General features: G+C 39.9%; 1 protein-coding gene across 3 annotated transcripts in view; it reads right to left on the bottom strand.

The window, feature by feature from the left end:
• NTRK2 (neurotrophic receptor tyrosine kinase 2) overlaps window positions 1-16,102 on the bottom strand; it is a 210,728-nt gene that overhangs the window by 180,541 nt on the left and 14,085 nt on the right. For all 3 annotated transcript variants that reach the window (XM_086769955.1, XM_086769956.1, XM_086769957.1), the window contains exons 2-4: window positions 12,011-12,085; window positions 11,638-11,709; window positions 3,614-3,682 (exon numbers count right to left, since the gene is read on the bottom strand). In XM_086769955.1, the coding sequence (XP_086626081.1) occupies window positions 3,614-3,682; window positions 11,638-11,709; window positions 12,011-12,085 (216 nt within the window). The remainder of the gene's footprint in view (window positions 1-3,613; window positions 3,683-11,637; window positions 11,710-12,010; window positions 12,086-16,102) is intronic.

Below are 16,102 nucleotides of genomic sequence, written 5' to 3'. Positions count from 1 at the left end.
CTGAAAGTAGAAGTTGAACCCTTCAGTTAAGAAGGATGAGGAATGCAGCCTGATGTAACCTCAGTGTAATACAAGCTGCAGGTGAATAATGGTTTCCACGTAGAGAATGAAGCTCTCTGCACCAAGCATCCAGATTGTCATAGATCAGAGAGATCACACAGAGGGTTCAGCTACTATCTGCAATTCACTGGTGTAAATCAGGAGCACATGGAGAACTGGGCTTTTCATCAAACTCCTTTTTTTTTTTTTTTTTCATAAAAGTCAAGCAGAGATCAGAATTCCTCTCTTCTATACTATACTCTCTGCTTAGCTACCTCAGAAAGATCATGCCAGAAATGGCTTACTGCTGTGAGGTGGTAAATTCTTTACAGAGGGAAACAGTCATGGATTATAGGCAAGCTCTAACAAACTCTAACTATAAAAAAGGATTTTACCTAACTTTCAAAATTTATCCACTACAACACTCTAGAAAATCTCTCAGTAAAAACCTAGGTAATGTCATGAAGAAACACTAAGTGAAAAAATGGACCTGAAATTGAAATTTTTCATCTAGCTATACAGTATGTTGCATGGAATTGAAATGACAGCTTAACAAACTTACTAAATTCTAGTTTTAAAATTTAATAAAACTACACAACAATATAATGCAATAATGCCCAAGTAAAATAAGAAACATTACAGTATCTACGTAAGAAGTGACCTAGTGTTATCTTTTCTCCTACAAGCATAGATGAGATCCAATAAAGCATGTGCAAGTGACTGTTTAAGATATCTCATTACAAGGAGAACAATTGCTCTTAACAAAATTTCACAGGTATTTTTGATGTACAGAAACCAAATTCAAGTTGCTCACAGATGTCTCCTGAGGACATAAAATGCACAATTCATGAAAAACTCAGCTTATCAGAGCTGTAACCTGTTCCCCCAAAAGCCATCTGCAGTTCTTTAAGGATTAATAGCTACAGGGATCATTTTCACAAGTCTCTGAAGGAGCAATCTGTATTCATAGAAGTCATCTGCTGGACTTTAACATCACCACAGTATGGACAAGAATTGCTTGTGCAAGACAGAGTATGAACATTAGGATTCTTTGTGTCAAAACTTATAGCATGCATTTTCAAAACAGCAAGATTTACTTCCCATCTGTTCCATCATATAATTTTTCTGCAAAAGAGAACTTTCCCTTGACCAATGGCTAAGCAGTTATTTTCTTCCACTGTTTTATTTTGTGTTAAACCCACCAAGAGAGTCAGGTATATCATAGGCAGGATGCTGAACAGAGGAATGACAGCCCTCCACATATACTTGTGTGAAAGAAAGAATGTGACCTAGTAAAAGCACATTACATGTTTTTATTTTGTCTGCTGTAATTTTAGAGCTGTAGCTACAGTTTGTTCTAAAAAAAAAATCATCTTTCGAAGCAGCTTCTCCTTCTCTACAATTCCTGGTGAGTATCTCCCACTTCACCCCATCCTGAACTTTTCATTTCTTTATGTTTTGATTTACAAGAGTGCTACCAACAGGATACCTGTTTGTCAGATTTAGGGGAAGTTCCTCAGAAGCTATTTATGCCATCATTCTCATCTTGGATTCTCCTTCTTCTTTCTCTCCTCTTTCTGATTTTCCACCTATCAACAGAATTGTTCAACTGACAGTAATTTTATCACTGTTTTTCTTCCCTTCCGGCTCTGTTTTTGCCCCCTCACTTTCTTTCCCTCCCTTCCCCAGATCCGCTTATCTCACTTCACTGCAATCTCTGTTTGCATAACTTCAGTTCTTCTATTCCCACACTGTTTCCCAAGCCCACAACACTCTACCTTAGTTTTGTATCCTCTCTCTCTCTCTCAGCTTGTCCCTCATCACACATCACCTCCATACCTCATATATTACTCAGTTTAACCTTTACACCACCCATTTTCCCCATGTCTGGCTCACTCTTAGTACCACTCCCTTGGTTCCACTACCATGACACTGAATGGCCATTGTCAAACTCTGGTATCAACAACACAAATATATTCACTCCTAATTCACATCAGCCAGTTGTTTGGCCTCTAAATGCTATTTCCCTGCCTCATTAAATTTCATTTCCATATTTCCCATCACGTTTGTAACATTTTATTCCCTCACTCTCTGTCCCAAACCCTTTTTTTTACTTCTTTCTTCCCAGGAGCAAACCAACTTTGTAGAAAGATCAGCAACATTATGTTGTTGTCCTTCAGAGTCTTTGTAGGCAGCCACTCCACCCACAGCCTAAAAGCTGTTGACCTGAGATGGAGAGATTCAAGAGTGGCTTGATTTGTGCTTTGGAATAAACCTGTTACTGGCAGCAGACAAACTCTAAGAAACTGGAAGTAGAGCATGCCTTCAAAATGGCAGTCTTTTCCTTTTTTGCATGCTTCCTCAGCTAGAGCATACCCTCTCTTACATTCCTGCAACCTAACGAGAGGGGCAGAGATGACTCCATTTTTTCATTAACTGCTTCGAAAAGTTAGGAGAAGCCCAAGCTTCACACTGTGCATTGGTCTGAGTCCTGTAACTATTGTTTTGAGGTTGCGACAACCACAAAATGTAGAACCTAAAGACAAGTACACGCTAACAATGGCTTTTTGTCAGGGATTAGATACAACATATGAAGAAACAGGGACTTCATAGCCAACAGACATATGCAGGGGATAGAGCAATGGGAGTGCTCTGCAAATAGCTAGTCTCTCCATCAGAGCACTCCGTGACCGCCAAGTTATGAAAGAAAATTCCAGTGAGCAATGTTCTCTGGGCTGTAAAGAAAGTGATTATACCAACTTAGTTATCAACAAAACATACCTAAGGGCCATAACCTTTTTTTTGTGCCACTGGGATTTGCTAATTTAATTTCTGACATCCAAAGTTCACCAGAAGAGGTCAAGGACTGCAAGACTGGTGTTGCAACTCTTGGACTGGCATTTTGGACAACTTCTGGCTCTGCTCTGAGCTCTGTGAGAGCAGTCTCCCTCTCCTCTGCAGCCCCAGCCCTCCCGAAGCTCCTGTGGGCTCTCTGCAGTCCCACATATTAGCAAAGAATGCAGATGACCAAAATTTTTGAATGTATACCAATACAGAAATTTTGCTTAATGGAACAGAGGATAAAAATGTAATATTGAAACAAACAACAAATACCTGTTTACTAGCAAATTATTATATAAAGTGCAATGCAATTCAGAGAATTTGTGAAAATAAAAATATTCTTCAACAGCCAACATAGCAGCATAGCAGCTGTGGGGCCGATGTAAGAATATGAAAGAGGCTTCACTCAAAGATCTGTAGAAGGCTGTATTTTCACTAGGTCAAATATTTAATAGAAACACCAGTAGTTTTGTAATCTCACAATAAAATACTTTGAAGCTGAAAGGAAGATGATATTTTGACATCTACATTGTTTTAAAACATACACTCGACCTTCCTGAAGCCCTGAAATGAAAATCTGTCCACATACAAGTGTCCAGCATTGCTGCTTTCTTTGGATTAGAATTTCCTTCCTGATTATTGATGGACCTCTACCTTCAACAGAACAAACTTTGAAGCCTTGTTCTTCCATTCCATTCAAAAATAAACTTTATTTTAAGAAATGACAACTTACAGATCAGACAAACCCAGATGGCGAAAAGGCTTCTTGGACAAACTTGAGAGCTTGTTTCTGGATAAATTGCTACGGGAAAAGAGAAAGACTGCATTAATTAGAATTGCTTCTTCTTACACTGAGAGTACAGTTTGTGCCTCTTAAAAAAAATTAAGAACCCAAACTAGCTCTAAAAATCCCTTATTTCTTTGACTTCAGTTGTAAAGAAATGGTGCTCAGTCTCGTTCTATGGTTTGATGGGTTTTAAGGGTTTGAACTCCATCTGCATCTAAAGTCAAATACATTCAAAACCAAACTCAGCAAGGGTCAATATTTTCACTTTTAGCATTTCTGTTCATTGCAGAAAAGCAGCAGATTTAATTGTGTTTCAAAAGTATTTTGTAAAGTCCAGGTGTTAATTACATGCTCAATTTATTTATAAGTGAAATGGGTGTATTCCTCTCTTTGATGCTGCACCAAACTCTGTACTCACATAAGCCCTCCTCACATGCTAGCACACATCCACATCAAAGCCTTTTAGTTATTCTTTTCAAATTGCATGTACAATATGTACCCACATGGAGGATCAAAAGGAAAACTGTAAAATGCCTGTATCGGGCTTTTTTATGTCAATTAAGCATTTATGGTTTCCAGTGGTAATTAAGTGAAAGGTCCTCTCCCATTATGCAGAGCAAAGAAATGTTCATCTGAATCAGAAATACTCCTCCCCTCCCAGGCTTACAAAATTGCTTTCTCCACCCCAAAGTAAAATAATGTTGTTTTTCTACAGTCTTATCAGTCCACCAATTAAAGATAGCGAGGGCAGTAAATGGTGTAACTGCCAGCAGTACAGTGCAAATCAGCCAAAATACCACGAGTTTTACGTGGTATTATAAAGGCGCCATAGGGGCTCCACAGTTAAAGTTGCACTGCATTTAAAACCAGAGATTAAACCTCTTTTTTTTTTTTTTTTCCCCTAAGGAACACAGTGTTTACTTCCCAAACTTTCAGTCCTTGATCTCTGAGTACAAGATAACTTTCAGAGGAATTACAAGATGGGTCTTCTATAAACATTTAGAACAGAATCCTTAAGACATTTTATTTACTTTATTTCCTCGTTGATTCTTTTTGACAAACAACAGCCTGAAGTTTACAAATTGACTAGTCCTAATGAGACTAAAAACAGATGAGCCACTGTCTCATTAGTCAGGAGAACTGGACTGGCCTATGGCACCTATGCTGGTGGAAATGTCTCATGGACCCTGATTAGACAGAACAAAATTGAAGTACAATTTGCACATAGGACAGAAGTCATGTTTACGTAAAAATTGTTACTATGATTTTTTTCCCTAACATAATAGAATAGTTTGGGTTGGAAGGGACCTTTAAAGGTCATGTAATCCAACCCCCCTGCAAGGAGCAGGGACATCTCCAACCAGATCAGGTTGCTTAGAGCCCTGTCCAACCTGGCCTTGAATGTTTCCAGGGATAGGGCATCAACCATGCCTTGTATGTATAACCCATATGCTACAAAGTTGAAAGAAAGAAGCTGAATCCTTATTTGGACTTCAGCTTCCGTCTCCACCACTTGAGACAGCATGAAGCACATAAAACCTCATCCCTCCATAGGCAACTCTTCAGTCACCATGCAGGAGAACCTCTCCAGTTCTGACCCTGTCAAACAGCACATGCGGATGCCCCTGTGGTATTACCAAACAAGGCATGCACCTGCTTCTCTTACCTGTGCAGCAACTAAGTCCTACCTTTCCGAAAAGAAAACCAGACATATAGTGGGTTTTACCTATAGACAGGTGCCCATACCACTCATGACTCTAGTGGGAGGCAACAGCAGTGTTACAGCTCCAGGTGTGTGATAACCAGCTTTGACTACTGGCTTCTATACAGCAGAGGACCCTGCTCTTCCATATCAGGAGAACTTCCTTACCATCAGATGATGGGCTCCTCAGGGAAATCTCTGTCCAGCTGAAGCCCTTTCATTTGTGTGATCTTCCCTGGCTCCCTAATAGGAGAGCCAAGTTCAAGCTCTGATTCCAGACCAAGGAAATCAAAGGGGATTTTAAACCCTCTACCACCAACACCTTCTAAATACTGAAGGATCACAATACAAATTTGAAAATAGGCCACAAACATCTTAGGAAAGAGCCCTAACCATCCTCTGAGATAGTACTTATCTCTTTTTTCTTTTAATAAAATAACATCTTAAAAATAGAATTTTCAAGAGTATCTTAAAAACATGAAGACTGACTCTGGGAGAGAGTTTACTATTACTAACCCAGCATGGACATAACAGCCCACTGATTTCACAGGCAGGACTGAAGTCCCATGTTTCAGAAAGATTTCCTCCTGGCTGCTTACATGCTTTCTCGCTCAACTTACTCACGGTCATCTAATTCATCCCACCTCTTCATGAGGGGCTGAGCTGCCTGCTTCAGAGCTATGAACACTGTCAGAGAGCAGACTGCAAGAATTACATGCTGCCATAGCTATATGTTCTTGACATTTAGCCAGTCATTGCTTTTGGAGGATTATTGCAAACCTTTAGGCAGAACAATTGCTCTTACTTGCTTAGATTCATGAGCCAGACTTAGTGCCCAAATGTCACCAGGTATCTTACTTTCTGAACACTTTGTGCAGGTGTCAATGACTCCTGCACAATGACAAATACAGGCTGGGCGGGGAATGGATTGAGAGCAGCCCCGAGGAGAAGGACTTGGGAGTGCTGGTGGATGAGAAGCTTAACATGAGCAGGCAATGTGCCCTTGCGGCCCAGAAGGCCAACCGCATCCTGGGCTGCATCAAGAGAAGCGTGGCCAGCAGGTCGAGGGAGGTGATTCTCCCCCTCTACTCTGCCCTGGTGAGACCCCACCTGGAGTACTGTGTCCAGTTCTGGAGCCCCCAGCACAAGAAGGACATGGACCAGTTGGAGAAGGTCCAGAGGAGGGCCACGAAGATGATAAAAGGGCTGGAGCACCTCTCTTATGAGGACAGGCTGAGAGAGTTGGGGCTGTTCAGCCTGGAGAAGAGGAGGCTCCGGGGAGACCTGATAGCGGTCTTCCAGTACCTCAAGGGGGCCTACAAGAAAGATGGGGAAAGGCTGTTTAGTAGGGCCTGTTGCGATAGGACGAGAGGTAATGGTTTTAAAATAGAGGGAGGTAGATTTAGATTAGAAATTAGGAAAAAATTTTTTACAATGCGAGTTATAGAACACTGGAACAGGTTGCCCAGAAAGGTGGTGGAGGCCCCATCCCTGGAAACGTTCAAGGCCAGGTTGGATGAGGCTCTGAGCAACCTGATCTAGTCAGGGATGTCCCTGCTCCTTGCAGGGGGGTTGGACTAGATGACCTTTGAAAGTCCCTTCCAACCCTAACCATTCTATGATTCTATGATTCTATGTAAACCAGTAAAAAAATGGGACCAATAACTTAAGTAAAACTATCAAAAGAATAAAGAGTCATTATTTTGTTTTTAACAACTCTAGTTTTGAAAAACCAAAAGCACCTTGATAGTCTTTTCAGATTTTTACCAGTTGTACTTGATGTGCACCAGGAAAAGGAAGTAAGAACAGTAAGAAAAGTAATAAAAAATTCCTGTGCCTATATTCTTGATCACAGGTTGAAATGTTTTGTGCTTCCAAGATGGTAGTCTGTTCTCCCACATAGTTTAGTGCTTCAAGGTTTTTCAAGTTGACAAGTAATTCAACAGAAATTTTTCAGACCACTGGTAGAGATTTATCACCTTAAATGATACTTTGACAGTAAATTTAATGTTATATATATATTTACATAAACTGAGCACTTTATATTGATTATAGGGATGCCTGCTGCGGTCTCTTTAATTCCTGTTAAGTAAATAAAACCACTATCAGGCTTATTATAGAGTAGTCAAGGACCACAATTCCACTTCCATGGAAAGAGAATATAAATTAGTTCCCCAATTCAACTACACCCAAAAAGATCATGGTGAGCAGCCCCAAGAAGATCCATCTGGGGTTCTAAACCCTTTTTTCTTAAAAAAAAAAAAAAAAGATTCTAGAGTGCAGAGTCTGACTCCAAAGCAACACCTAATGAGAGGATCCAAATTCAGTCAAAGGCATGTACGAATTTTACATGCAAACATCAAGCTCACTTTAAACTTGCTAGCCCTAATTCAGCTAAAAGCAAACCTGTGGCAATGTGAGGAGTGCAAAAGCAGCCTGGGAAGCTGCATAAATACTCACACAGCCAGCAAAACAGGTACAGCTCTACTGCCTGTAGCACTCCTGGCAAGGGCAGGCAAGCAGGAAGTGGAGGGAACAGACCTAAGGAGATCTGCGGGGAGAAGAGGTGAAGAAATGGGCATTTTGCTACGCTCAGTCTCCCTCCACAGGCAACTGCCTGCTCTGCCTATGGCTGGAGCCAGCCCTGTGTGCAACCAAGGGAAAATCTGCAGCAAGGTCTCAAAGGGTTTCATTTGGCTGCCTTATCTGAACCCAAACAGTGTAGAGAAACAAACATATCTTAATACCAAGAGCTGTATATATACTGCACTCACCAATCTATGATTCAGCAATGCAATTATACACAGCTTGGCGCACAACAATAGCTATTTTTTAACATTTCTAGAAATATGCACTTGCTGTGAATTGTATTTTATGTTAAAAGTATCAACAGTACAACATCCACGTGTATTACACAGGTCCATTAAAATTACTGCTAGCAGCAGATAAGCTTACAAATTAAAGCACTACTAAACTAGGACTGTTTAATATGTTAAACGTGACTATTGACTAATTTGTGTCTAAGGTCAATGAGAATACCAGAATTAGTTGAGCAAGACTATTAATAACATCTAAGTAATACCTATTAGAGCATTTATTTTCCTGTTGTTTATGTTATTACTCAAATCTTCTCATCATACATAACTCTAGAAAGATATCTGGGCTATAGAAGTTTGGCCAGGAAAATACAGCTATGACAAAAAAGGGCTTAAGGAAATGTGTGTTAATAAGTTCCTTATAATCTGATACTCTTACATGATTCATAAAATTAATACTACATTCACATAATAAAGCTCCTTAACTACATCAGAAGATTTCTCATGAAGAAAAAAAAAAACTATAATAGTGTCACTAACAAAATTAAAGCTTATACAGTTACATCAGTAGTCAGAAAAGTATCTGGAGTTTTTGTTTTCTTTATGGGCTAGTACCAATCTGTTCTTTATTTTGAAACCATTGCTTCAAAATAAAATGCAAGACTTCTCAAAGACCTGTACTCGGAGGTTAGTCTTGCAACATGAAATTATTTCAGCTCTTAATAGCTTTCACTGTCCCAACCACAACTGGCATTGCACTTGATCCGAGTGTAGTCAACAGGAGTTTTATTGCTGATGACAACAAGCAGCGATTCACTGGGGCTGTCAGAAACATTTTAGTGTACATCAAGTCTTCCCAAAGAAAGCAAACAAATGCATTTTCTGCAGGGATCAGCCTCGGCAAAAAAAATGTCTACATACTTACTGCTTTGTCATGTGCACATAGAGCAGGTGGTGCCACTTAATATTTTCCATCTTATCTGGGTTTATCCTGTGTCTGCTAACCTGACTAATTCCCCACCAAAAGAAAACACAATATGAGACTGGATAAGCTCTTGGTTGATAACCTAAGTATTCTGGATCAGGATTCCATGTACATCAACCAAACAGATGTCAGTCAGTTTAATTTGCTTCTAACAAGCAGCTTCATGAACCACAGATCTAGTAAAACCTGCGTTCCAACAGATACGTATTCCACAGTAGACTGCGTGCTCCAGCTGAAGCTCTTCCTGTGGCTGTAATGTTTTAAAGACATCTTGTCCACACAGATTCTGTAGTCTCTAGCAGGTAATACACGCACAATACTTGTTTTCCCTTAAGTGGGAACTCTAATAGCATCTCCTTGTTCTGTCCAGTGGTCAGTTTTCAGAAAATCTGTGTATCTGTGTAAGTTTTGGTCATAAGCAACCACTGGGGACAGTGACACTTTATGACTGCATGAACCCCATTTTCCTATGGAAACAGGCAAAAAAAGCCTATCAAGAGGATCCCACCAATTGTCTCAGTTACCTTTCGCAATGCCTACTTGCCCGTACAGCTGGGAAGGTCTTCCAAACATCTATTTACCTTGCTCCAAATTAAGTCATTATTTCTCACTTTCCTCATGGTCATGCAGAGAACTGATTGCTTTCCTCATCATAATAGCCCTTCTTTTAAAGATAAGAAGATACATGTTCCTCTTCAGTCTTTTCTTTATTGGACTGAATATACTCAGCCTCTGAGTCTCCTTAAATTATTTGCTTTACAAGCTCTGTATAGCTGTGTCGCTCTTTTCTGTAACATCTTTCAAGATGGGTAGATTCAGTGTCCTAATCTACATACCGTATTCCGATAGATGCCTTCCCAGCAGCTCAGGTAATGAGGAAAGGATGTAAAAATCTAACACAAAATTCCTTTTGATCCCAGACTGAATCTGCTTTGTTCTGCTGCATTATGCTGAGATTCTGTCCCACCACAGCCACTAAATCTTTCTCTGCAAATGTGCGTCTCAGACAGTAAGCCCTTATTGCACATTTCCACAGCCAGTGCATGTGCACTTGGCTTTATGGAATTTCATCTTTTACAACCACAACTCACTGAGCAATTGTTACATAGGAAAACACACAAATTCACTCTAAAAGGTATTTCCCTTATATCTACAACTGATTATAGTAAAAGCTATTTACTTTGTTAATGACTATATGAAGTAATATGTAAGCCTCAGTAATGTTAATGACTATATAAAGTAATATGTAAGCTGAGAAGACCTGGTTCACACTCCTCCAATGACTGTTCCACATCAAGGTCAGCAGTTACTCTTTAGGCAGATAAGGACATTCACATCCACCTCCTTACATTAATTAATTGCCATTCTTTGGAAAACATAGGTGCAGAAAGTTATTCCAATTCTTTAGGAAAGCAGCCAGCCCTGTGCTCCATTCAACAATTCTTCCCTAATACACAGAAGCAACTTACAAGGCCAAAGCTTGATCTTATGTCTTCCCGATCTCACTAGGCCTTTACCAAAAGCAAGGGGTTAGGTGCTAGGCATATCTAGTGAAGATGGATGGACTGAAACACACTTTAACAGTGGGCTAAAACACGGCATCTGTGAGGAACAGAGCCTCTCACATGATCTCAGTGTTTTGTAGGACTAGGTCCACAGTTTTGCATGTAAGTACCAAAGCAAGCTACTCCATCTCTGTCCCACCAAAAGGCATTACAGTCCTTCAGGGACATGTGGTTATACTAAAAAGAGACAAAGTCTTTGCTTTAGCTGATTATTTTTCTCTGTACTTCTACAAAGAATTTTGATTAGTTCAGCCTCTGCTACATCCAAAGTATAAGTAAACTAGAAAACAGAGTCAAAAAGCTGCATAGGCACCAACTCTGCTTCCTGAAGTTCATGAACCACAAATTGCATTTGGGTGTGAAAGTAACCTCATTCTTATGCTCTGCTTTGGGTGCATTAGTTCAGACCTTGAGTGAGCTTCCAAAGTGAATCTTCTGATCATTCCCACTTACAGGACTTACGTTCACAGCCGTGCCACAGTCTCTGGGCAGGCACACTCGTCACATTACATTAGATGTGCTTCATACATGTCACTAATTGTGATGCAAAGTGTGGACATCACACCCTCAGCACCAACTCACTCAGCCAAGAGAGACACTCTTTATGCTGCACTAATTACCACAAAAGACACAGCCAGAAGCCATTGATAGAGAAAGGATAATTAACTGGACAGTCTTTTTACCATCCTACATTGTATTGTTATGATCTGCCCGTTCCTTAACACACATGTCTTATGCTCTGCCAGGTAGGCTCAATTAATGACAGAAGACCAGTGTAAGTCTGTCTTGTTAAAACATTTTATATGAAGGAAATGGTAAAAGAGAGAAATAGATTGACAATTAAATAAATTAACATGAGTTGGGCAGTTTTGACTTAGAAGGCAGATGCTATCGTTACTCACATGTATTGTAGGTTCACGTTTTTCACAAATGCCCGACGAGACACAAATTTTAAGCCTGAATCCACCACGGTCCTGTGAAAATACATAACACTGTTAGAATATTTCATTTAAAATATTATGAAAAGCATAATGATAATAATGGTTAAAATAAAGAGTGTGGCTGAAATCTCAACAAGGCTGAACTGCAAGATCTACAGTCCTCTATAATACACAAAGTTAGGCCTACACTCTGATGAGGTATCTATATACTTCTATGTAGATAGAGAAATCTATATAGGAAATAGAAACAAAGAAAGAAATAGAAAAGGAATATCTTCCTATAAAAGAAATAGAGAAAATACAGCTTTACAAAATATACGTCCCACATACTCACAGATTTTTAAGTCCAACATAAAATCCAACTTCATTGTCATTGATACTTTCCAATTTTCGCTGGTTTGCAATGTAACTGTTGAAAAAGCAAGACAGAAAAAAGTATGAAAGTGGATCCTTCCATGGCTTTGACTGTTCAGAGATCAGGCACCAATGCCTGAAAGTCAGAAGTGATTGCTGACCTACTGCAGTTAACACTAAGATGTAGTTAGAGCATCTGCAGAGTGAAAGCGGCCCTTAAAATCTTCCCTGTCATTTAAATGGCACTTTCTGGGACACGGCTGGAGGAGAAACAGTTGAGTTTTACACAGGGGAAATGAAGACTTGTACATCAAGGAAGCAAGTTACCCTGAAGTAAATAAAGCTACATTACAGTGTCACCATTTTCCAGGACACCCTTCCCTACCTTATGGATTTCACAACAGCAAAGAGCCAATTTCAGTGGTGGCAGTGGAGCTACCCCAACTTAGACTGGGGGGGATCAGACTGCCCTAGCCTCTTCTCTCATGTTGCTACCTTCATCACTTGTTCAACTGATTTTCTCCCTGATGCAAAGTAATTTCAGTTCTATTTACAAGTTGTGGCAATAAGAAAACTGAGGAAAGGAAGGCTATACTTCAAGATGTTACATACATAAGCAGAAATTAAGAGAAGATAAAGCATCACAGTAGACCAAAGGACTGAGTCCACTCACATACCATGAATATCTGCCTGAACCCCAAAAGGATGCAGGCATGCAAGTCGGTCCTTTGTATTATCATCATGTGAGATCTATGAATAACTAGTGACATCCCACAGACTGGAAATTAAAATGTTTTACAGATAATGCATGGGATGATATGTAATCCGTTACCTCTTCTGCAGCAAGAAACAAAGTTTCACAGTGAGAGTCACGCAGTCTAGGAAGAAGAAATCAGTGGAAACTCTATTTCAGCTGACAATTTGGGAAGAAAAGTCAGCCTGATGTAAGAGACACCTTGCTAAAGAGCCCATGCATTTCAAAAGATAACCCCAGTCCCAGAAAAACTTAAATGGAGATGCTGTCTTTTCACGAGCATCCAGAACTAACCAAAGCTGCAGGTTTTCCTCAGAAGGAGTCTTTCTTTTCTAGAATAAAACTTTTCTTCATTTTAAGTATTTTTTATTACTATTTAAAAGCAACTCCGGTGAATTTGAAAGAAGGTTTCCCAAAGACAACCCATCTACCTTAACTGCTGAGTTAGAGACATTCACGGTGTGCCTACATCCCAAGAGAAGCTTGAGTTGGGCTCTCCTCCAAAACTGCAAAGCTGGCTTGGGTTATGCTATTGCCAAGTACCAAGAAAAGCAAAAAATTTCCCCCTAATGGGATTCATTGTCCCTTGGGAAAAAGAAGAGCAATAAAAAGACAAGGCATGACACTATACAAAGCGCATTACTACAGCATCATATGACACTGACTGCTCTGCAGGACTTCTTAGGACAAGATTAACACAGCGTACCCATTACAAGACAATAGAGTCCTTCATATTTTGTGTTTCCTTCCTTGGTACCTTTTAAGCAATCTGATTTACTCTCTTGGGGTTTCTTAATCTTTTTTTTTAGCTTCTTGGTTGATAAATTTACATATTTTGCTGCATAAAAGCAATGAAGTAGTTTAGAAAAGACTATCTGTCCTTCCACCTGAGAGCCCTGCGAGTGAATGATCCCATTTCCTCTGAACCTGCCCTGAAGAAGAACTCATGATTTAATTATCATCTTCTGCGTCACTTGGACCTCATCATGCTAAAATAAAGTTATGCAAGAGGTATTGAAGATGCCTTCCTCATCCTGCCCTTGGTGTTCAACCAATGAGAATCCTGTCAAGATTAGACAGAGAAAGGGAAAACACAGAAGAGCAGAAACCAAGGAAAATGGACAGAGAAACACGGAGGGAGAAGAGACTCAGAAGAGTAAAAGAAAAGAAACCGAGCAACCGGTTGTACTAGGTGATTAAGCCATGAAAAAAAACCCTGACAAACACTGCCAAAACACAGATCCATCACTTAAACACACTTAACACCCATCCAAATCTAACATTGCAATTTTAATAATAAAAACATTTAACCAGAACCTCCCACAATAAGAAGCTCCAGAACTTGACATAACTTACAGTGGCGGGCAGAAATATGTGGTAAGCCTCAGCCAATGTAAAACTGCTCCTCTCTGCTGGAGTCAATGAAGCCACCACAATTTACACAATGAAGACCCGAGCATGCACACACAATCTATACAAAAAGATCAGCGCTGGGCCATTAGGCAACAAACCAAACTGATTCTATTTGGGAAGAAGCAGCAGCATGAATTTATTATCTTTTCTTTCCTTCTCTTACTATACCGCTTGAAAGAAAAGCGAAGGGGGGCATACTTTACTCTGAACTGGTACTAGTCTCTGTGGTGAATGATTTATGATTCCAGTTCCTAACTGAAAGAACCTAAAGAAACCACTGATTTTCTGTAATGATACCTTGAGTAGGGACCCAGAAGAAATTCTGGCTAAGTGCGACTAACTCAAAACAATAACTGCTCTGCAATGCATTTGTACAAACACCCTCAGTACAGAACACAACAGTAAAGCAAATTTCACGCAGTTGGAAATCCTTGAAGAAAGAGTGGACAGATGTAATCTACCATAAGCAGGTCACATCCTCTTACGCTTCCTTACTCACTTAACAAGTCTGTTTTAAGTTAAGCCTTTGCAGCTATTTCATAGCAGTGAGAAAGCAAGCAGTACGATGACTGTAGCTGCACACTGTAAGGGGAAGCTGTTCTGCTTAATTTAGGGGCAGGTTTGAAATAAAACCTCTCCCTAACTGAAGTCTATTTTTACCTTCCTCACAACTACTCTACCTTGATGTTACATATCATCAAACATTAATACTCTAAAAGCTCTGACTTGCAGTGGGCGACGCGGAGAAATGTAATTTGCCTGCCTGCCCTGAAGAATATCCACCCTGTTCTTTAACTGAACCTTTTTTATCATAGCACAGAAGAAAAACACCCTGACTCACGGCCGGTTGAAGTCACATGCAGAGCTTGGAAGCACACCACCGCAAAGCCTAGCACCGCCAAAACCTGGCTGGATAGTACCTGGTCATACCACACGTATCGGCTCACAAATACCCATAGCTGTCTCTAAACCAAGCCCTCCGCTGCCTGCAGTACTATTCACTTGATTATACTACAGCATTCTGCGTCTCCTTCGGAGAGTCATTAGTAAACAAGATTTGTTTTCAGACCTTTAATTTCATCTCCCCTTTGTAAACCACTCATTAATTCCAACAAAGGCACTCAGAATCACACACCTACTGGACTGCACATCGCAACCTACAACAACACGTTCGTCTCGGCACACTTGGGCAGCTATTGAATAATGTCACACACTCATACTTCACAATTTCGGCAACGTTCTGGAAAGGATTTTTCAAAATCCTATCATAAAAAAGAGCTAACTCTCCAAATAAGATCTCCTTTAAGAGAGTGGTCTTCACTTCCGCTCACTACAAGCGTGAAAGACTACGGATACAGTCTGTACAACATCAGCGAAGCAACCTCTAAACAGCAAGGGCATGAAAAGAAAGCAGGTTCTGCTCTTTAAAGCGGTCTAGATTATTTTGTGCCCCAGTAGCTCAAAAAAGGATTTCACTCTAATTTTCAAATCTCTTCCTTAACCTGAAAAAAACTGGTCACCAAAAGTATGCCTTCCTAACTTACCTGATTTACTCTATTTCCTCTGCATTACTGTCTGTTAAAGTAAACTACTCCAGTTGGAGTTACAAGGACATGCTGGAAAACTAGCACACGCTAGCCTTAACAGCATAGATGCAAGCAAATAACACTGTAATTCAGCTCCAGAAGTATTCCTGTTGCCAGAAAACTGCCTTTATGGGAAACATATTTTCTTAACACTCCAAAAAATAAATCAATTATATGTTTAGCTCTGCTTCATACAGCCGGGAAAAAAAAAGTTTTTAAAATTAATAAACATTCCCTAGTGAAATGTTGCTGAACTTCAGGGAAACTTTATACTCTAAGTTATTTTTTCACAAAATCTTTAGGGAAAACAGCAGCACAC

This window comes from Chlamydotis macqueenii, chromosome Z, assembly GCF_036417535.1.
Source record: "Chlamydotis macqueenii isolate bChlMac1 chromosome Z, bChlMac1.mat, whole genome shotgun sequence".
Classification (NCBI taxonomy): Eukaryota; Metazoa; Chordata; class Aves; order Otidiformes; family Otididae; genus Chlamydotis; species Chlamydotis macqueenii.
This window is presented reverse-complemented; position numbering and strand designations above follow the sequence as displayed.